Genomic DNA, 23,890 nt, shown 5'->3' on the forward strand with positions numbered 1-23,890 from the left:
ACCTGCCAGGGTCAAGCGATTCTCCTGCCTCAGCCTCCCAAGTAGCTGAGATTACAGGCGCGCTCCACCACACCTGGCTAGTTTTTGTATTTTTAGTAGAGACAGGATTTTGCCGTGTTGGCCAGGCTGGTCTCGAACTCCTGACCTCAGGTGATCCACCTGCCTCAGCCTCCCAAAGTGCTGGGATTACAAGCATGAGCCACCGCACCCGGCCTGTTGACATTATTATATGCACTGATGCATAGCCGCGAGCTCTGCTGTGACAATTTGCACAGGCATAATCTTCAGTTGTTAGAAGGCCTCTTTTCCTTCTAAGTGAATGGCTCTGACTTGAAAATGTATTGGTGACTTAATGTACTTACACTTTGTGCTTAGAATGTAAATTTTTATTGTGTTGATTTCTTGAAATCTGAACATTTAGGAAAATTTCTAACTTTTATTATTGGACTAAAATATCTAAATATGGCAGAGAACATCAGGAGATGATTAAAATATACTCTCAGAGAATCCTTTAGAAGCTACTTTGTTAGCTACATGTTACTTTAATTGTCTTTAAAGGTAATTATTCACTACTACGCATATTTTCTTGGGATAATTACTAGGTATTTTTATTAATTCGCTTGCATGAAAATAATGTAGTAACCATGAGCTCAGATTGGTGGGTTCAAATCCTAGCTACACCACTTATGTTAAATCTTGAGTAAGTTACTTAACCTCTCTCTTCCTTTTTTTTTTCTTCTTCTATTTTTTTTTTTTGGTTTTTTGGCCCCTAAAACTGTTCTGAGGATTATTGTACAATGAAGCAGGAAAGCTGAAAATGGGGCCTGGCACATAGTAAGCACTCTGTAAATGTTTGCAATTATGATAGTGGTAGTAGTGTGCCAGGACGCTGGGGATACAGCAGTAAATAAGACAGCGTTGTTCTTAACCTTTGTGAAACTTTCACATGAGACAAAAATAAGTATGCAAATAAATATGATCCCAAGTAATGGAAGTTCCATAAAGAAAAATGTAGCCAGGTTAGGGATAGAGAATGGTGGCAGAGCAGAGCAGGCACTAAAGGATTCTCTGAGGAGATAACATTTCACCCACATAAAATGAGGCAGCAAGATGCTGAAGAAGTTACAAGAAGAGGGACAACCACCATAACAAAGCCCCTGAGGCAGAAACAAGCATGGCATGTTGGAGGGATGGCATGTGATGGAAGACGCTGTAGGAGATGAGGTCAGAAAGTGAGAAAGAACCTGGCCATGATGACATGATAAGGCCTTAAGATTTTATTCCAAGTGTGATAGAAAACGTAAATGAAGGTTTTGACCATAGGAATATTAAGATTTGATTAATGACATTTTAAAAGATCACACTGACTACTGTGTCTTTGTAAATAATTCATGCACTTGACCAAACAGAATTATTTCTTTTATGCTTTTTCTACAAAGAATTTTTACCTAATAGGTTAGAAACTATATCTGCTTTTATCAACATTTAAATTTTTCTATGCTATACATTCAAACTGTCTTTTTTACATTTTACATCTTAAAAATTGATTCTGGTGTTAAAAAATTATGTACATATAATATGTCATCTAATGTTGGGTACTATTGACAATATTCACTTTTCAATTTCTTTAGAAAGTAAAGTTTAACAGACTTAACCTATAAGACTCTCATATCTGGACATAAGCTGTCATAAAATGAATGTGACTACTACCTTGCATACAGAAAAGCTTAAGTAAAAAATAATAATGAGGTATTCAAATCCTATATATGGAACAAGAATCTTGAATTGCTGCTGCAAAAAATATGTGAGGGAAAGTGTGAAGCAACTGGACTGGAGTTCAGATATCTCATTTGCTAGAGAAATACATAGATCTTCAGTTTGGCAGTCTGACATAGCCACTACAGGAGAATTCATGTCTGTCTAATTGTTGGTGTGTGCTGGGGTGAGAAATGAAGATCTAAAATAGGAAAAGGCTCTAACTTCTAATGGAAGTCATTATTTCCTGTTGTATTTTCTCTGTATCTTTGAGATTTAATTACCCAATACTAACAGACATCATAAAAGTGTTTCTCATCTATGGATCTGACCCATTTTAGACAACTTTCTGAATGTTTCAATTTGTTTTTAGAAGCTAGTCATTTCCTTCTGCCTTTAGTGTGGTTATTAGAGATCCAAAAGTATCACCTACGTACTTTTCCCAAAAAGCTTTGTATAGAGATCTTTACTTCTGTGGAAAGCAAGCTTCTCAAGTTTCTCCATTAACCTGTAGGGTGGTGATGCTGATGGCTACCCCATGGTTTAGATAAATAGTGCTTTATATTCGGCATGCCCAGAACCAGGAAAAGAAGTGTTCTCTAGGTAAGAATTTCCCATCCTGGAGGAATCCAAATGAAATGTTACTGATAATTAGTTATGAAGTTAGAACAATTGTGACACTACAGAAAATTGGTAAGATAGTTTGCTACCCAAAGACTTGTTTGCAAGAAGACTGTTTTATTGGTCTCTTTTATTGTGTCCAGCTGACTAAATGCGGTCTTATGCAGTGTCATATTTTCTAAGTATCACAGTTTTCTGGCAGTGTAAGAGATTTCTAGCATGACTAGAATGTAAAGGATGTACACTGGCCCAAGCATGGAGAGCTTAGCTTTCATTTCAGGTGTGAATGTTTTCAGGATTTATTAAATCACAGGTGTCCGATTTGTGGATTAGCTCCTTGGTGAGCCTGCATCCACTTGAAGCATCAGAATCCATTCATTAACTGGAAAGAATAGTCATTAGCCATCAATAGAAGAGGAGTTCAACTCTGCAAAGATCTTAGATGCTATAGTATCAAGAAAACAGGGCAGACAGATGCAGACTCCCAAATTGCTCTAGTCTTAGAATGTCATGCTTATCAAAACATATTTCTATATTTCTATCATATAAATAGGAACTTTTATATAAATAAATAGGAACTTTAAAATAATAGGATAAATAGGAATGGGATATATAGGATAATCCTATATATATTATAAATAATAGGATAAATAGGAATAGGATAAAGAGGAACCTTTAAATAATAAATATGAATAATAAAATAACAGGAATTATAACAAGATTATTTATTTTAAATATTAAGAATAACAAATTAACAGGAATATATTTAAATTCCTCTATGTGAGGAATTTATTATAAATTCCTAGAAGTCTTTTTTAATAGGCCAGAAAGTGAAAGTAGGGGCTCCTGTCAGTTAATCTGGAGCTTGTCTTAAGGTTTTTTCCCCCAAATTTGGTCCACATCTCTAAGGCTATGATTTAAGAGTAATGAAAAGTTATTTCCATGAGATTGCTATATATCTGTATTTTATTTCCTTATAGTTGGATTTGATCACGGATCTGTTGGGCACACCATCACTGGAAGCAATGAGGACAGCTTGTGAAGGCGCTAAGGCACATATACTCAGGGGTCCTCATAAACAGGTGAGAGGACGGGGGAATATTTTTCTGGTAACTGTTGGGGCAAGATTTCCCTTCCAATAGAATAATCTATTAAGGATTTTTAAGCAAATGTATTATTTGTAGGGTTTTTTTTTTTTTTTTAACATCATGGTCCTAAGTAAGAAAATGTTCAATATTTGTCAAACTAAATAAAATCTCATTCCTAATGTCGTGAGAGAAAGTGCGTATTTTTGTAGCTCCTTTGCTAATAAATTACCTTTGGTTTTGTGTCTCCTGATTTATTGGTGTCTATGAGAAAAATTACCGGAGTTGGAGCTTTGACCTCAATGCCATAACCTACTACATGTATATCAAGATGTCCTTTCCAAATACTGAGCCAAAATACCTGGTATTTCTTATTCCAGCCAGGAATGTGAAGCTGTTGCTATTGCATTCTTGCTACTGACACAGAATCAGGTGTGAATGTTGTTAGAAAAGAAGTATGAAGATAGATTGCCAGATTTACATTCAGTATTACTTACAACTAGCCAAGTCACTGCTGAGAAAGACAAGATGGTTTTTTATCTCCACCTGTTGATTTAGCAGCAGTTTTTACAAGCACTTCCTAATCTCCTTTGGACAGAACAGCTTAATGATGTGAAGAGTGAGTAAGGGGAATACTTTTCCTAGGAGCAACAATGAAAACAGAACAGATAAGACTTGAATAGGATGACCCAGCAACAAATTTTCCTGAGTTTTGCTTTCTTTTGAATGGGACATTTAGATTATCTGATTGATGGTACCAAATGAGAGTGAATTTGACACTCCTCCTCTCAAACTGTCAGCCGGACATTTACAAAGGGAAGACCTCACCTTCCCTTTGTGGTTCTGTCTTTGTAATTCTAGTGTGACTCCAGAGCTTTTGTTGTCACAGGCATAAAGGGCAATGAGGTAAAGTGTGTTCTCTTCTAAAACCAGCCCAGGCTAGTAAATAGAGATGCATGCTTGTATGTTAAATAGCCCCCTGATGGTTACATCTTTCTTTAGTATTTGGTTTAGAACTAGAAAATAATGAGGCCCAACACCCTTAGAAGAGCACAGTAAGTCTTAACCTGGAGAAAGGTTCTATATTATAGAAGGAACTAACAAGATCTATTATGTTCCATTTATTGGCCAGCATCAGGAACATTAAACTAATTTACTAATGCGTCTTGGTAAATGTGTCCTTAGAAGTAGCAAAATAATTGTCCTTTTTCGCTGACTTCATTAATTAGTAAATCTTGCCTGGTTCAAGGTAAACAATAATGAAAAGTGAAGAAGATCAGACGCCCTTGTGCTACCCTTCTGTCTCTAGAGGAGTTTTAACTGTTGTTAATGGTTACTAGTTAATTAATCATCTGTGTCAAAGAGTTGCTAAACAGCAGCCTGAAGAACAAGATTTCCTGAGGAGTTTCCTGTCTGCTGTCTAGATAGAACGGCTGGAAAATGTAATTTACTGCACCAAAAGTCACTGTGCACTGTTCTGAGCATTCCTGGCAATTGAGTACTTTTTCTGTGAAAATTTAAAAAATCTGTTAGTTGTAAAAACCTAAGGCTTTCCATGAAATAAAAAAAGAGTAAATATATTATTTTGTAAAGCAAAAGAAGAGGAAAGGAAAACCCAAAGTTCCACTATTATTTAACTAGTTAAATAGGTTGAGATGTCTAAACAAATCACTTCTTAGATATTTTGCTATTAATTGGCCTCTTAACATAATCCCTTTGCTTATCACTGACTTTAGTGATGACCTTAAGGGAGTACTGTGGTAGAAGTTAGGGTCAGCCCTTTCCAGTCTTGGTGTCGGAATATTTTGATTTTGAAGAGAAGACTGATGGAGTGAAAACTAGTTAGGAGGCCATTTCTGCTTAAAGGCTAGATGCACTTTACAGAGACTTTAAATTCTTTAAATGGCTTTTATCCACTGCTAGAAGTGGTCTCCTTAGGCAGATGTTCATGGTCTTTTAGCACTAATCCAGCTAGATGTGTATAAAGTTATACCAACCATATATAATTGAATGTAAAAGAACCTAGAGCATATTGCCTGCTTCTACTTTTCCTTCAGCATGGAAATTGAGTTTTTGATCTATGTTTGCTAGTTGATCTTTATCATCACTGCTCTTAAGATGTCAACAGGTTCTTGAAGTTCTTTACTTAAGCCACCAATCAGATTCTACCTTTTCACTTCCCACTCCCTGCCCACTCACCAACCAAGTGATACATACCCTATGCGCCTCTTGTTGGCCTATTAACAGCTGCTTGAAGGTATCGCCATTCATGTTATAGCTATTTACAGCTGAGGTTGGAAGACACCTACACACAAATATATTTGGTATATAGACACCTGGATTTTTTTTTTTTACTTTAAAAGATTAATTTGGTCTTTGGAATATGCAATATAGCTTATGTTTCTGTACCTCATGACTTTTCTGCAAAATGTATAGGGTTTAGCTTAGTGCTCTGTGCAGATTATGTACTCAGTTTATAACCTCTGGACTGTAGTGATTAAGAGCATAGTGTCAGCCAGGCGCGGTGGCTCACACTTGTAATCCCAGCACTTTGGGAGGCGGAGGCAGGTGGATCACGAGGTCAGGTGATCGAGACCATCCTGGCTAACGTGGGGAAACCCCATCTCTACTAAAAAAAATACTAAAAAAAAATTAGCCAGGCGTGGTGGCAGGTGCCTGTAATCCCAGCTACTCAGGAGGCTGAGGTAGGAGAATGGCATGAACCCAGGAGGTGGAGCTTGCAGTGAGCTGAGATCACGCTACTGCACTCCAGCCTGGACAACAGAGCGAGACTCCGTCTCAAAAAATAAAAATAAAAAATAAAAAAGAGTGTAATGTCAATCTCAGTTTCACCATGTTGCACATGTTTTGAATGGTGAACTGGGAGTGGTACAGTACAGTTTTCAGACAGATTGAGTATGAATCCTGGCTTTACTAGTACCTCCCTTTGTGACTTAGGCAGATTATTTAACCTCTGTGTATATCAGTTCATTCATCTGTAAAATGGTGATTAAAAATGATTTTACCTCATTAAATTGTTATAATGAGAAAAGAGCTAATGCATGTAAGGAGAGCATAGAATAGTGCCTGGCACATACTAAACATTTAATAAATATTAACCATTAAAGTTATGATTCCAAAATAGCAGATGAAGCTTGTGACTTTTAAAAAATTATACATTATGATCAAGTGGGGTTTATCCCAGTAATGCAAGGATGGTTCACCTACAGAAAATCTATTAATATTTTAAAACAGAAAATCTATTATTTTATAACATCTTAAATGAGAAAAATAATGTTTATCTCAATTGATGTAGAAAAGGCATTTGATAAGGTTCAGTCTTTTTTATGCCTTAATATAAAGGATCTTTACAAAAATCTATAGAAAAATTTGGGGTGAATTTCTTTTAAGCTTACAAACAATACAGAATGAAGTATATAATACAGAATGAAGTATATACAGAATGAAGTATATAACACTTTACATGAAATAAAAATGTGTGCACACAGAACCTCTGGCTTTTAGAAAAGACTCCCAGTAATCCTCAGTGATGCTGCTTAGGCCAATTGGAGGTCTTCATTTGGGGGTCTAACTGGGGCAAATTCTATCTCACTGTATTTATTTTAAATTACTTAATATAGGAATATTAGATTGATGGTGTTTAAACTCATGAAGAATACTTCTAAAAATTCAATACAAGTTTTTGAGTTTGGACTGAGAAAAACTAAGCTTCTTTCAAGTAGTTTTCATTTAAGTAATTACTCAAAGTTAGACATAAATTATCATTTTTGTTCATAATTTCTAACAATAATTAGAACTTTGCTATGTACTGAACACTTCTTATATACTAGCTCATTAAATTCTCACAATAACACTATAATGTACCATTACTATTCCTTTTTACAGATGGGAAATGGAAGATTAACTGAAGTTAAATAACATGCTTAATGTCATAAGCCAGATCTTAAAATTAGGTTTCCTTAACTCCAAAATATATGTTCTTAGCTAGTATACACTGCCTGGCACTTACATCTTCACAGCAGATTTATTAAAATTTCATTTGTATATATGCATGTAATCTGTGAGAACATATAAAATAAAAATTTTGCAGCAAGTCAATTATCTGCAACTACCTCCCCAATCCCAGTCTCGTCTGGATTAACTTGAGAATATCTTTCTGGACATATATTCACATATTTATATTCATTTATTTACATATATTTGTATAAATAGAATATGAGACTTTTAAAAACATACAAATACAATGGACCCTTAAGCAATGCAGGGGCTGAGGTGCCAACTCCATCCTCCTAACCCCCTGCCTACAGTTGAAAATCCATGTATAAGTTGATTAACACATTTTGTATGTTTATATGTATTATATACTGTATTCTTAAAGTAAGCCAGAGAAAATAAAATGTTAAGAAAAATCATAAGGAAGAGAAAATAAATTGACTGTTTGTTTGTAAGTGGATCATCATAAAGGTCTTTATCCTCATTGTCTTCATATTGAGTAGGCTGAGGAGGAAGAGAAAGGAGGGGTTGCGAGGCGAAAGTGGTGGAGGAGGTGGAAGGAGAGGCAGACACACTCAATATAACTTTTATTGAAAAAAATTCACATATAAGTGGTCCCATGCAATTCAGACCTGTGTTGTTCAAGGATCAACTGTATACATATACGGAAGGAGAACCTAATTGACTGTCATCTTAAAGTCACAGATTAATGTGTCAAATTAATGTATTTGTGTTGGTTGGTTAATATAAGTGCTTCTATGTGGCATATTTAGTCAATATGCCAGTGAAACTTAGTTTAAACTGGCTTAAGCAAAAAAGGGAACTCTTAAAGGCTCATAACTGAAAAATCTTGAGTACAGCTGACTTCAGGCCCTGTTGGAATTCAGGTTGTGAGATGATCTTCCATGCCAGGAATCTGACTCTCCTCTGCTCTGTTTTCCTGTATTTTGACTTCATTTTCAAACAGGCTTTCCCCATGTGTTTGCAAAGATGGAGCTAGCAGTCCAGGCCTACATTCTATTACCATAACAATTCTTCTGGAAACAGCTTCCAAATAGCTCCAGAAAAAATCTTTGAAAGACTTTTTATGAGGAATGTGTTTGGCTGTAAGTGGTAGAAAATTATAGTGGTTTAAGAAATAAGAGTACACTTTTTCCTTATATCAAGAGGTTTCCTCCATAGTCTGGAGCTGATAGAGTAGCTCACTTGTGTCAAGGATCCAGCTTTTTTATTTTCTGCCCTGCCATCTTTAGAATGTTGCCTGCATACTATATGGTGACCAGTTACCATATAGCTGTAGCTTGTCCAGAAATCCTGTCAATATTCAAAGCAAGAAAATGGAGGAAAGAAGGTGCATTAGCAGTATCTGTTCCCTTAATCAGGAAAGTAAAAGCTTTCCTAGAAGCCTGCTTAACAAACTCCTGCTCATATGTCATCGTCCAGAACTGTGTCATATGTGGCCTCCTAGCTGCAAAACAAGCTAAAGTGAGTATTTAGCTTTTCTATTCTATATAATAAAGTCAGATAAGGAAAAGAGGGTTGAGGGCATATATTGGGTTAGCCATCCCATTTTCTGTCCTTTGTCTGTTTCATGACTGGAGCCAGTCATGGTGCTCAGGGAGGAGGATATCATTTGATTGGCCAGGCCTGGGTCAGGTGCCCATCCTTAGGAGTTGGGAGATTGCAATCAAGCCTAATCAAACGACTTGGTTTGGGAGTGAAAGGGGGTGGTTCCCTAGAAGTCAGGGAATACTGGGCAGAATAAAACACTGTGATGTTTCAAGTTTATTATCTCTTTTCTACAACTCAAAATCTTGAATGAAGGGAAGTATAGCTGCCACAGCCCATGTATCTATTAAAGAAGATAGTTCTTCAACTGACCTGTTGATAGGATTGAAAAGTCTATTGTCTGCTCTTAGTCCTTTTGTTCTTCTCTTATAATAAGGTTTAGGTCTTCAGTTTTCCTCAGTTTATTCCCACCTAATTGTGTCAGAAATAGATAACAATATTTTTGCTCAAGTGAAGATAGTCCTGTCTCCTGACAGGAACCATATCTTACATTTAGCAGACTCTAAGGATCTTAGAGAGTTCATTCAGTTCAAACTTATTTTATAGGTGGGGGTTTATGTCACCCCAGAGTGCTTACTATTGTGTACTCACTGTGCATGCTCATTTAATGTTACTGACTGATCATCGCAGCTTCTTTGCTGCCAACTAAGGTCTAAAACTTACATGTAGTTGGATGAAAACTAATAGGAACGTCTGCTCAGGACACTTGCACAGTTCAGCTGACTCTGCTGTAGCAAGCAGCATGCTGCAGTTAGCTTATGATGACTGTGGCATATTGTTTAGGGCCACTCACCCAAGTCTGGAAGCTCATCTTTGCTTCATTTAATTAATCATAGTCATTAATAGAGCACTCTTTATACCCCTTCCTGTCCTCATGATTCAGCACTGGTACCCACTCACTCCCACATTGCTAAGTTACTTATAAACTTGCAGAACAAACAGAAAATGGAGCAGTTTATTTTAAAGGAGAAAATTTAACATGGGTGAATGTTAGAAGAATTGGCAAAAATATTTCCAAATGAGATGTTTAGGGCATTTTTTTTTCTTTTGAGACAGGGTCTTGCTCTGTCACCCAGACTAGAGTGCATAGCTCATTGCAGCCTCAACTTTCCAGGCTCAAGCAATCTTCATACCCGAGCCTCTCGAATAACTGGGACTACAAGCACATGCCACCCTGCCTAACCTATTTTATTTTATTTTATTTTATTTTATTTTATTTTATTTTATTTTTATTTTAAGAGAGAGGGTCTTCTGGTTGGGCATGGTGGCTCATACCTGTAATCCCAGCACTTTGGGAGGCCAAGGCAGGCGAATCAGTTGAGGTCAGGAATTCAAGACCAGCCTGGTCAACATGGTGAAAGCCTGTCCCTACTAAAAATACAAAGAAAATTAGCCAGGCGTGGTGGTGGGCACCTGTAATTCAGCTACTCGGGAGGCTGAGGCAGGAGAATTGCTTGAACCAGAGGCTGCAGTGAGCCAAGATCGTGCCACTGCACTCTAGCCTGGGTGACAGAGTGAGACTCAAAACAAAACAAAAACACAAAAACCAAGAGACAGGATCTCCCTGAGTTGCCTAGTCTTGACTTCCTGGGCTCAAGCAGTTCTCCCACCTTGGCCTCCCAAAGGGTTATGATTATAGGCATGAGCCACCGTGCCCAGTCTAGGGCATATTTCTAAGCATTCTGACTTTTTTTTTTTTTTTTTTTTTTTTTTGCTTATTCAGATTGATTCTAATGCATTTAAGAGAAATGTAAACTTCTTGTTTGTTGCTGATATCCTGGCCCAAATGGTTTTAACCTAATGGCTGGTGAGTTAGAGGGAAGAATGTGAACTTAGAAATGCAGTATCTGTAGCACTTCATCTTTCCTGTGGAGCCAGTGCTAGAAACTAAAATTTTAATGGTTGTCTTTCTGAAGAAGCATTGGTATGAATAAACTGACACAGAAAAGGAGAAAGTATGTAATATGACTGTTCTAGGCTGAAATTATGCTTTTATGTTTATTGTATTTGTTGGGGTGTGCTTCTATAAAGAAAGGTGAAATTTGGTGGAGGGAGAAATTTAAAATTTCAGGTAGCCTTAACATCCACTAATTTTATTTTCTCTAGCCACTCATTCCATACCCAGTTGTCTTCAAGTCTTAAAAATTCTGCCTTTTAATTTGTTCTCTATCCCCATTCACTGGTATATAGAACTACTTATTTGCCTGTCTTCCTTGCCCACCACAGGAGTCTTTTTCATCTTCATTACTTCAATAACTAACCCAGGCCCTGACATTGGATAGTTTCTAAATGAGTATCAATGATATTAGGAGGTAAGGATGTGTGTACTGGTGCAGTTTAACAGATAAGAAAGCCAAAGCCTGAGTGACTTACCGAAGTCTAGTAATGGCAAGGATAGGATTCAAACTCATGTCTTCTAGTACTTCTTCCAGTATTCCCTTTGCTAAGCTATGACATACTTTCACCACAAAAATAGGATGAGTAGTTTCACTTTGAGAGTGGAAGGGAAAGAACTGTTTATGGTGAGACAATTCAGTTGTACGAATTGTCTGGAATTTGGCTGCCAACCTGCACAGGCTAGTAAAAAAGAAGACAGCTATTCACAGTAAAAATTTTTTTGGAATATCAAATTACTTCACTTTACACAGTAACAAAATTCTTGTATAAAACACATGTAAATTAAGTTATAAGTTAAAGCCTCTCCCCCATCACTCTCCACCTCTCCTTATTTTGACTGATACAGATAATTTCAGAGCTTTATAGACTCACACATTTCTAAACAAGAAATACTTAGGCTGGGCATGGTGTCTTACACTTGTAATCCTAGCACTTTGGGAGGCCAAGATGGGAGGATCTCTTGAGCCCAAGGGTTTGAGATCAGCCTGGGCAACATAGGGAGACCCTATCTCTCCAAAAAAAAAAATTTTTAAAAAGTTAGTGAGGGCCGGCTGTGGTGGCTCAAACCTGTAATCCCAGCACTTGGGGAGTCCAACGTGGGCAGATTGCCTGAGCTCGGGAGTTCGAAACCAGCCTGGGCAACATGGTGAAACCCCGCTCTACTAAAAATACAAAAAATTAGCCAGGCGTGGTGTCAGGCGCCTGTAATCCCAGCTACTCTGGAGGCTGAGGCAGGAGAATCGCTTGAACCTGGGAAGTGGAGATTGCAGTGAGCTGAGATCACACCACTGCACTCCAGCCTGGACAACAGAGCGAGACTCTGTCTCAAAAAAGAAAAAAAGAGTTAGCCAGCCGTGGTGGCACATGCCTGTAGTCCCAGCTACTCAGAAGGCTCAGGTAGGAGGGTCACTTGAGGCTGGGAGTTCAAGGCTGCAGTGAGCTGTGATCGTGCCACTACACTTCAGCCTGGGCAATAGAGCAAGACTCTGTCTCTTAAAAAAAAAAGAAAAGAAAAGAAAAGAAATACTTCTCTTTTTATTACCAAGGAATAGCAAGTTGGTCTACAGATACTTGAATGCCAAATATGCTGTATGGGCTCTGTGCATATATGTAATTTTTTTATCCAAAGTAATCTTATCAAGACTCACACAAGGCTGGGTGCAGTGGCTCACAACTGTACAAATCCCAGCACTTTGGGAGGCCAAGGAGGCCAATGGCTCAAGCTCAGGACTTTGAGACCAGCCTGGGCAACGTGACAAAACCGTGTCTCTACAAAAATACAAAAATTAGCTGGGTATGGTGGTGCGCACCTGTAGTCCCAGCTACCTGGGAGGCCAAGGTAGCAAGATCGCTTGAGCCCAGGAGGTGGAGGCTGCGGTGAGCTGAGATCACACCACTGCACTTCAGCCTGGGTGATAGAGCAAGACCCTGTCTCAAAACAACAACAACAACAAAAAGACATACAATTTATAACTAAAGTAAACTTCAGAAATCAGATGGTCCAACACCCTCATTTTATACTTAAAAGATACCAAGGTTGAGACATGTTGATTTATCTAATTAGTTAGTGAGGACACAGAGCTAGAACCTCCATCTAATCTTATCTCTATTACTCTTTGATCCTGAAGAAAACTTATATATAATGAATAATTACCTCCTGATGATTCTGAGGTATTTTCTTGGTGAGTTTTTTTTGTTGTTGTTGTTTTTTGGGGGGGGGGGGATTTTCCTACGTGGCTTTTGTTTGAAGGAGGAAGATATATAAAATTATTGACATTAAATAGTTGTCCTAGCGGAATTCTGAGGCTATGACTAAGGTCCAAGGAAACCTTTTAGTGTTCTGCTTCTCCTGTTTCTGGTGTTGTGGAGAGCTTGACCCAATGAGACCTGCTTGTATTGCTGTTCGTGCTGCTGTTTCTGGCCTTCCAGTGCTCAAATGGCAGGAGCTTTCTGTGATATTTTGAATTTTCATCTGCTGACAAACCAGAAAATACAAGGCAGACTACCCACAGGAAATTTATATAAGAGTTTGCAAGTAAAACTTCCTTCCAGTTTGCCTTGAAAGTAACACAGTGTTGGTGAGATGGTCAAATTCTCCCAAATATAAGCCAGACTGCCTTCCCCTCACCACCCCACCCCTTTTTGAAGTTCTGCTCTCTTGTTAATAGACCATTAATGATGTAGTAACAAAATGTAAATGCCCTGACCCTAAAGTGATATGATGAGGCAGTGTCTGCAGAAGAGATCAGGACCAGATAAAGATACCACACAGTTCACAGATGGCTTTTAAATTGTTTTTCAAATGAGAGAAACATATATGTTTTTAAAACTCTCTTTTTAGTTTTTCCCACAAATATAATCATAGTGAAGCAGTCTGGGCGTTATATAAAACAAGAAGCCCAGGAACTATGAAAGGCTGCTCTAGTCTGAGATTATATCCTAAAAGTTCAAAGTTTTATAGGGAACCCCTGAAGAAACAGAGGATATAAAAAGGATTTAGAGAAGCTGGGCACAGTGGCACGTGCCTTTGGTCCCAGCTACTTGGGAGGCTGAGGTGGGATGATCACTTGAGCCCTGCCTGGGCAACATAGCAAGACTCCATTTCTTTAAGAAAAAGAAGCAGCAGCAGCACTTAGAGCTAATGGGAAGAGATCAGATCCAGATAAAATATAGTTTATGGCACTTGAGTCTCTTCACTTTCCCAATCTTAGTGAAGGTCAGGGGTCATTACTCCTAAAGTTAGGTTTTCTTTAGGCTAGGCTTTGACTTTTTTTTGTTTTTAGAATCTCATTCTGTCACCCAGGCTAGAGTGCAGGGGCATAAGCACGGCTTACTGCAGCCTCAACCTCCTAGGCTCAAGCAATCCTCTCACCTCAGCTGTCTGAGTAGCTGGGACTACAGGCATGTACCACCAGGCCTGGCTAATTTTTAAGTTTTTTGTAGCAATGGCATCTCACAATGTTTCCCAGGCTGGTCTCAAACTTGCAAGCTCAAGCAGTCCTTCTGCCTCGGCCTCCCAAAGTGCTGGGATTACAAATGTAAGCCACCGCACCCAGCCTTAGCCTTTGACTTTATTGTTATTTGAGTTGATTTTCATAGGCTTTGACCTACCAAACTTTCTGACCACAGAAAGGTTACAAGTAGACGCCAGGTCTAAAACTCATTAGGAAAATCATTTACCCCACTAAGAGATTAGTTTGTTTTTTTTTAAGTGGTGTGAAAGTCAAGCCAATAATAATTTGGCCATAAGTCTAGAACTTTCAAAGCTTGAGGAAAAAATTCTCTGCCATGCGGTTATATTAAGCATTGGAAGACAGGGAGTGTCTAAACATTTTTTGTCACCTTCCTTAATTCTGCCTTTTTTATGTTAGAGATAAAGAATTTACTTGTGTGAGAGACAGAGCAATGATGCCATTTACCTGCTCTGTCCCCTGACGCTTCTAGCAGTAAAATGGAAGCTTTATAAGCCCTATGGCTTCTCAGGTCGTTAAAGCCACCTCTCTGCTTCACGGAAGTCAGATATGGCCATGTGGATATGCCTACCACTTACGAAGGCAATTATTGAGTGAGAAATCAATGCTAAAGACAATTCAAATTGAACCAGTGGTGTCAAAACCAGTGGTGTACTTTATTAAAGGTTCTGTAAGTTCTTGCATGTCCTTTGGCTCCTTTAGGACTAGTATCTCAGCACCTTTTATGGTAATGTCATAAGACATAGTTCACATGCTTATAGTTTATGTGCTTTGCATGTGACCCAGGTTTTAAAACCTTTCAATCTTTTCTCTCCCACCCCTAGGCGTGTTTGATTATCATTCTTGCCAAAGCATTTAAGATGTAAGGCTAAAACCCGTTTTTGGCCATGCTCTGAGCCCACATTGTTTCTATAACCTCAAGCTTCTGTACCTCATTGGGGGTTTTGGGCTTTATTTTGAAGCCTCCTGTGTACCCATGATAAATAAATGTGCATGCCTTTTCTCCTATTTTAAAAAAAAAAAAAAAAAAAAAAGATGGCTAGCAGGAGTGCCATATTTACAATTCGTTTTCATTTTTTTATAGGCTCTTTTGTGCTTTCCCCTACAGTGGGTAATCATGCAATATAAAAATATACGGGGCCAGACGTGGTGGCTCACGCCTGTAATTTCAGCACTTTGGGAGGCCGAGGCGGCAGATCACTTGAGGTCAGGGGTTCGAGATCAACCTGGCCAATATGGTGAAACCCCCATCTCTACTAAAAATGCAAAAATTACCTGAGCGTGGTGGCACACACCTGTAATCCCAGCTACTCAGGAGGCTGACCACAAAAGAATTGCTTGAACCTGGAAGGCAGAGGTTGCAGTGAACCAAGATGGCGCCACTGCACCCTAGCCTGGGCAAGAGAGCGAGACTCCATATCAAAAGAATAAATAAATAATAAAATAAAAAAATAAAAATGCTATGGGAAGTTAGTAACAATTGTTGCTTTTGAAGACTGGTTAATGAAGGGAAAACTCATTCTCTTCGAGTTTAGACACACATTGCCTTTTGAGCTGAGTACTTACCTTGTCATAAGTTGGCTGTATTCCATAGCTGTTTACACAGAGACTCACTTAAATATTTGAATTTTTAATTTTTTCACAGCCATCTCTTCCTGTACTCTATACCCTGTCTAGCCAGGCTACACATGAAGCTGTTCATCTCCTTTGCAGGATGTTGGTCTTTGATCCAGTAAGTAGTGTTTGTTTTTATGTATTTTTAACGAATTACAAATACATGTGTTCGAGAGAAACAGTGTGGTTTTGAATAGATTGGCAATGTAAATAATTACTTTTCAAAACATAAACTTCAATCCCCCATATCATATGTATCATGCACGCTCATCACACAGAAGTTTGATTATTAACACATAAGAATCTAGGGGAAGAGATAAGGAGCTGGATCTTATGTACCTCTTATTTCTTATCTCAATATTTGTAAAAGGAATTTGACACCAAGTTAAATCAAGACAAAATAATTTTTTGTTTGTTTTGAGACAAGGTCTTGCTCTGTCACCCAGGCTGGAGTGCAGAGGTGTGATCTCAGCTCACTGTACCCTCAACCCCTCAAGCAGTCCTCCTACCCCAGCCCCTTGAGTAGCTGGGACTACAAACATGCTCAGCTGATTTTTAAGTATTTTGTAGAGAAGAGGTCTCACTATATTGCTCAGGCTGGTTTGAACTCTTGGGCTCAAGTGATCCTTTTGCCTCGGCCCCCCAAAGTGCTGGGATTACAGATGTGAGCCACCACGCCCAGCTAGGACACAAAGTTTTTTAAGATTATTTGAAAAAAATCTGACCATTATATTGCATAAGAAAATGTTTGCTCTGGGTTTTTGAGATGGAAGCTTTTCCCAATACCCTTTCTGGACTTGACTCTTCTGGAACATACTACAAATTATACTGTAAGTTCAGCTCTTCATTTATTCATTCATCCAAAGAATATTTATTATTCATATCTATGCCGATAACTATTGTCAAAGAAGACTTACAAATGGAAGCGTTTAGAAAAGAAAATTTAACTTGCCGAGAATACAAAGTCACCAAATACAAAAAATACCAGATATTTAAAAGATAAAACAACCACAAAATCACCAGAGTTACTAAGTTTACGTTGGTCCATTTGTAGTGAGAAAGCTGCAACTTTCTCAGAAGATATCAAATTCACAATCCTTCAGACATCAGCACAGCAAAAATTAGGGATAAAAATAATTCTGTTAGAGTCCTGGTTTGTGAGAAACAGTCAAGGTTTTTTTATTTGGGGGACCAGAACCAATTAGGGTGACCCAAGTTATTTTTGTAACATCTCAGGGTACAATTTAGATTGCTTATGTGTTTATTTTGGTGTTTTTTGCTGTTGTTTTCTGTTTTTTACTGTGGTATATTAGTCCGTTTTCATGCTGCTGATAAAGACATACCCAAGACTGGGCAATTTACAAAAGAAAGAGGTTTAATTGGACTTACATTCCCACATGACTGGGAAGCCTCACAATCATAGTGGAAGATGAGGAGGAGCAAGTCACGTCTTACATGGATGACAGCAGGCAGAGTCAGAGCTTATGCAGGGAAACTCCCCTTTTTAATACTGTCAAATCTCATGAGACTTACTGTCACGAGAACATCACAGGAAAGACCTGCCTCCATGATTCAGTTACCTCCCACCAAGTCCCTCCCATAGCACCTGGGAATTCAAGATGAGATTTGGGTGGGGACACAGCCAAACCATACCATGTGGTATGTGAAGTGCTTAGTGATACTATAGGCCTGACAAAGGCATATATTCTTATGGAATATTCTTATGGAACCTATATAAGTAACTACACAGTCCATTTAAAAATAAAGAAATTAGGCTGAGCATAGGGCACAGTGACTCACACTTATAATCCCAGCACTTTAGGAGGCTGAGGCGGGAGAATTCCCTGAGCCCAGGAGCTTAAGACCAGCCTGGGCAACTTAGGGATTAACAAAATTAAAAATTTTTTAAATTAGCTAGGCGCGGTAGCACTTGCCTGTAGTCCCACCTACTCAGGAAGCTGAGGTGGGAGGATGGCTTGAGCCCAGGAGGTTAAGGCCAAGGCCACAGTGAGCCATGAGCTCCCCATTGTACTCCATCCTGGCAAGGGAGACAGAGCGAAACGCTGTCTCAAAAAGAAAGAAATTAATTTATTTAATGCACACTACATAATAAATAACCGTTTTTATCACTGTGTTATTAACAAAGCCAACAAGTTTGTTACTTTGTTACAGAATTATTTTTAAATTGGCCTGATGGTTCATTCGCTTTTGATCTATATTAAGGATTTTTTTTTTTTATTTCCAGTTCTGAGAGTTCAATCAGAACAAGAAACCATTTAAAGAAAGTTTTTTCCTGATTGTAACCTGTTAAATTGAAAGTCAGAAATACATTAAGAAGGAAATGAGGTGTGTGTGTGTGTCAGGGTCTCACTCTGTGGCCCAGGCTGGAGTACAGTGGCATGATCTCGGCTCACCGCAACCTCCACCTCCTGGGTTCAAGAGATTCTCCTGCCTCAACCTCCCGAGTACCTGGGATTACGGATGTGTGCCACCACACCCACCTCATTTATTTTTATATTTTTGGTATAAACAGGATTTCACTATGTTGGCCAAGCTGGTCTCGAACTCCTGACCTCAAGTGTTCCACCTGCCTCGGCCTCCCAAAGTGCTGGGATTACAGGCATGAGCCACTTTTTAAATATCCATGAAGAACAGACCATTGACCATATTTAAATCAGTGTATTTATTTAGTTCATTTAGTCAGAGGTAACTAGTTATTCTTGTTTTGTTGATCTTGGGTTAAGCAGTCTACTGCCATGGCATGTCTGCTCCTGGACTGAAATGCTGACTCAATTACTTGATTGAGTCTAAAAGGCAGGTGTCTGTGGTGAGATACACAGACACACACACACACTCACACACACACACACACTCTCTCTCTCTCTCTCTCCATCCGTAATCTGGATAACAACATAAATGACCTGACCTCAGTGACAGGTCACCGTCAAAAAGCAGGCATACAACACACAGTTTGTTCAGTATCCTCAAGGGAAAAAAGACCCTCCAGCCTCCTTCAGCTGTGATTCTGTCTTCCCCAAGCATATCCAGATTCCCCCATGCAAGTGTCCCCACAAAGGGTAATAAAATGGCATATGTGCAGGCCAGATGCACCAATGACAGGTTCCCCACAATGTCCCACATGCTGCCAAGACCTATGGGCATTACTTATTGTATTTTTTGCCTATTCTGTGCTCTTTGGAGTAAAAGTATTATTGAAAATGTCAAAAAGTCCTGCAGATAACCCAGCAGATAACTGATTTTTTTAAAAAGAGGAAGCATTTATGTTTATCTATAGCACAGAATGCCAAGCTATTGGAGAAACTGGACAGCGGTGTAAGTGTGAAACATCTTACAGACAAATATGTTGTTGGAATGATCACTGTATATAACCTAAAGGAACAGAAAGATAAACTGTTGAAGTTGTGTCCTGAAACTCATGAACAGAAGTTAATGAAAAATAGAAGGAAGGGGAAGCCCAGAGCTCAGAGGGGCCCAGGATCAGGCACGTATACTGTCAGCCTACTTGTTCCTTTGGGTTCAAACAGTGGAACACTATCCCAGTGGAATCTCTAGGAATAGCTGTCAAAGGACTAGGACTTTTTTAGAAAAAAAGAAAAGGAAAAAGTTTACTTGCTAAAAATGCAGGGAAGTCAGACTTCAAAAGAGCTAGATCACCAAATACAAAACATAAATTTATTGAAAGGAAAAAAAAACAAGGTTATCAAGTATACATTTGCCTGTTCATGGTAGATAAACACCCGCTTTCTTCTGTGATTATCTTATCTTGAAAGGTCATAATATGCCTTTTTACATCAGCATAGCGAAAATCAGAGATAAAAGTGTTTTTAGGAAATCCAGGTTTATGAGAAACATATTATTATTTGGGGACCAGAACAGTTGTTTTTGGTTTATTTGAGAACAAAAGTGGTTTTCATTCTTAAATTGTGTAATGTAAAGTGCTTGGTCATATTGGAATCAGGGCAAAGTGTGTGTTCTTGTTTTTGTCCTACTCTTTACTATTGAGTTCATGCTTAAATCTTTAAAATTTACTTTCAGTAGTACACATATGTCTACTGAGCTAAAAGAAGGGACAGTTTCTTTAATTTTTTTCATGGAGTAATGTTAAAAGTTTAGATTTTTCAGTCAAACTTAAAACTCGTATATTAAGTATTCTGATCTAAAGTGACAGAAAATTACTAGGCGCAGTAGCTCATGCCTGCAGTCCCAGCACTTCAGGAGGCCAAGACTGGAGGCCAGAAATTCAAGAATACAGTGAAACCCCATCTCTACGAAAAATTTAAAAAATAGAGTGCCAGAAAACAAAAAGATAGACTAGATTCCTGATATTCAGACTGAGCTATATCTCAAAACATGGCAGTCAGACCACTATCTGCTGCCTAACTCCAGCAGCTTTTGCCATCATCCATTTGGTATTCTAAGAGAATAAAAATTTCAAGCAGCTTTGAAAATTGCCACTGTGAACACATCTTCTGGATGCTGACACATATTTAGAAAATATAGCCTGTTATTTAAAAGGTAAACATAACCCCTTCAAAGCGCTACATAGTTAAATGTCATGATATTTGTGATTTTTGACCCTGCATACATCTATTTCAATGTAGTAATTTCTCAGAATTTTAGAAGCAAGGCACTTCTAAGTACTTTATGATGGTAGATAATAACAGTAGTTGTCCTAAATCGTACACTCCCTCTGCTACTATGTTACCCACCTCTAAATTCAATTATCCCTCTTTGGACGTGATGTACTATAAATTATATATATGCTGTGTAAAGCAGTTAATGTGTCTTTTGAAAGATCCTATGTGAACAGTCATATTTATCTGTAGTGTTGATGTGCTGGTCTCTAATTTGATTTCAGTCCAAAAGAATATCCGCTAAGGATGCCTTAGCCCACCCCTACCTAGATGAAGGGCGACTACGATATCACACATGTATGTGTAAATGTTGCTTTTCCACCTCTACTGGAAGAGTTTATACCAGTGACTTTGAGCCTGTTACCAATCCCAAATTTGATGACACTTTTGAGAAGAACCTCAGTTCTGTCCGACAGGTTAAAGGTGAGTATCTGTTTTGGCCTTCGGCCAGGCAATAGGCCTAGTAACATTTTCCATTCGGTGGCCATGAAGAGCTGAGATCTGGATGGTAACCAAAGCTCCCCTCTATGTTTATTTTACAACCTTGCATATACCTATGTGTCCAGGGCATAACAAAGCATATTTAATATTATATCCAGGCGAAGGTTGGGGAGATGAATGAATATTTTGTTCTTATTTTCAAAGTTTATTTAGTGAGTATGACTCAAAATATGTTTAATATGTATTCACTCAATGTCATCTCATTGATTCAAACGTATTGAACTTCTTTATATAACAGTTATGCTCCATAGAGCATAAACATTCACTGTGGGAATTATTCCTTGGATGATGACAAGAGAAGGGAATTTCTGATAGTGTACTCATAAAATTTTGTGGCAGGATCTCCTATTGGGATACAGTGGGAGTAATGACATCCAAACTTCTGAGTGATTTTAGTGTCTACTGTAGGACATTTTACAAGAGAGAGGGTAGTCCCCAAAGTAACCACCTGAAACTATACACCTAGATACAAACTGAGGTCTTTAAGTGATCTTCAAAAAGGCAATAATTGCCAGCAACTTAGAAGAGTTCACTCATAATGCCAAACTTGTGAAGTCTCTCTCAAATTTATAGACCATTTTACTCTTCCCACTGATGGGGTTGCAGTCTGCGTAATGCCACTAGTACGTTTCTTGCTTATATTTAGCAACAGCTGTCATTTTAGTTTTAGGAAGTTCAGCTGAATTCTGCTTGATAGATGATGTGTGTGTTTGATTCAACTAAATCAGTAGGAAATGCTTTTCAGATGCTGGCTAGAGTTAGCTGAGAATTCACTGCTCCCGGGCTTGCAAATTATCATGGATTGTGTGATGTTTGTTTTCTCCACAGAAATTATTCATCAGTTCATTTTGGAACAGCAGAAAGGAAACAGAGTGCCTCTCTGCATCAACCCTCAGTCTGCTGCTTTTAAGAGCTTTATTAGGTAACTATATGTATTTCTAACATTCTTATTAGAATTAAAAGGATGCCAGTGTTACTTCATTATTCAGCATTTTTCTGTTTTTATTTAGATAACATAGATAAAAGATGCAACAGAAAGTTTCTGTTATGAGGTTTGGCTTTAGTCAAAAGTGTATTAAAACTGTAAGCATCTGGGCTGGGTGCAGTAGCTCATGCCTATAATCCCAGCACTTTGGGAAGCCGAGACAGACAGACCACCTGAGGTCTGGAGTTTGAGACCAGCCTGACTGACATGGAGAAACCTCGTTTCTACTAAAAATACAAAATTAGTCAGGTGTGGCGGTGCATGCCTGTAATCCCAGCTACTCAGGAGGCTGAGGCAGGAGAATCACTTGAACCCAGGAGGCAGAGGTTTCAGTGAGCCGAGATCGCACCATTGCACTCCAGCCTAGGCAACAAGAGCAAAACTCCATCTCAAAGGAAAAAAAAAAAAAAACACCATAAGCATCACATTTTACACTGGTGCCAGTTGACTGTGGTTGCTTTGGCGATTTTTTCCCCAGATGACCATTGTGCTGCCTCATCAGGTACGTGGCGATCCTACTGCAGCATTAGTATGGTGGCCACCTGTCCTGGAGTTAGACGTGGTCATCTCAGTTCCCACTACCATTCCCACTCCCTAGTAATAACTGCAAGCAAGAAAATAATTTTTGTATGTGCAGGTGGACTGCTGGTGTAGCCTATTTAGAGGAGAAGTCAAAAGGCTTAGTGTAGCCTATTTAGAGAAGTCAAAAGGCTTATGGTAGAGCTATGAACCTATGTTGGAAGTTACCAGGCTTCATTCTCCTTGTCTTTCTGTCCTTTCCTTCTCTTGATCTCTTTTTCCTTAACTCCTTATATATTGATCAGGGTCTAGTCAGGAGAAATAAACCATTTCCCTATAATATGAATGGGGAAAATTCAGTAATAAGAATTGTTAACAAGGAAAGATGATCAACTGCTAAAAGGCATAAAGAGGATTCTGAAGGCTGCTGAAGTAGCAAATGCAGAAAGCAGCCACTCCCTGTAGACTGAGGAGAGTAAACAAGAAAGAAATTAAGAAAATTAAGAATTTAGAAGAGGGTCCTCCATGTAAGGACCTCTTTGGAGAGGGTATGGCTGCCACAGAAACAGGAACACACAGCACAAGGGTGGTGCAGAAGAGGAAGTGTGCCAGCAGGTGTGGGCAGAACTGGTCCATCAAAGACCGCCTGCCAGGAGAGTTCGGGTGGACCAAAGCTGAGCCTTCCACATGACCAAAAAAAAGCACAACAAACCAAGGAAGGGAGACTGCTTCCTGATGCTACAGCCTTGCAAATGCCCTTCCAGCACCCTGTGTTGACAAAAGCTAACATTAAGCTAGGTGGAAAAGGGGAACCATGAACAGGGTCTGGCTCCAGTATCACAAAGCAGGACAAAGGGTGGATTCCGATCTGAGTCGTGACAGTCTCTATCTTCCCTGCTGCCTTGCTCCTCTCCTTTTTCTCTCTCCCTGATGCTCTTTCCCTTTAATCATATTAAAGTTGGTTGTATTTGTTGGGCCGCAGTCAAGATTTTATGCTTAAAGTTTGTAAAATCGAGTGACTTTCATTTCTTCCATGTATTTTTCTATTGGAAGAAAGAGTTAAGTTGCATTTTTATTTATCTGTGGTTTTAAATTACTTTGTTTTACTATTTTCCCCTAAGAGTCAGTGACCCAGTCAGTTAGGCAGTTTAACGGCTTAGGTGCAAATGATCCTGGGCCTTGGGGAAACAAGGGGTTATACTT

At 38.7% G+C, this 23,890-nt stretch overlaps 1 protein-coding gene across 2 annotated transcripts in view; it reads left to right on the plus strand.

Moving 5' to 3' along the window:
- Window positions 1–23,890, plus strand: part of NLK (nemo like kinase) — a 152,634-nt gene that overhangs the window by 126,333 nt on the left and 2,411 nt on the right. The window contains exons 7-10 of one of the 2 annotated variants that reach the window (XM_005583202.3): window positions 3,357–3,458; window positions 16,059–16,145; window positions 20,907–21,105; window positions 22,012–22,105. In XM_005583202.3, the coding sequence (XP_005583259.1) occupies window positions 3,357–3,458; window positions 16,059–16,145; window positions 20,907–21,105; window positions 22,012–22,105 (482 nt within the window). The remainder of the gene's footprint in view (window positions 1–3,356; window positions 3,459–16,058; window positions 16,146–20,906; window positions 21,106–22,011; window positions 22,106–23,890) is intronic. The other variant, XM_005583203.3, reaches the window with a different exon arrangement.

This window comes from Macaca fascicularis, chromosome 16 (assembly GCF_037993035.2).
Source record: "Macaca fascicularis isolate 582-1 chromosome 16, T2T-MFA8v1.1".
NCBI classification, from domain to species: domain Eukaryota; kingdom Metazoa; phylum Chordata; class Mammalia; order Primates; family Cercopithecidae; genus Macaca; species Macaca fascicularis.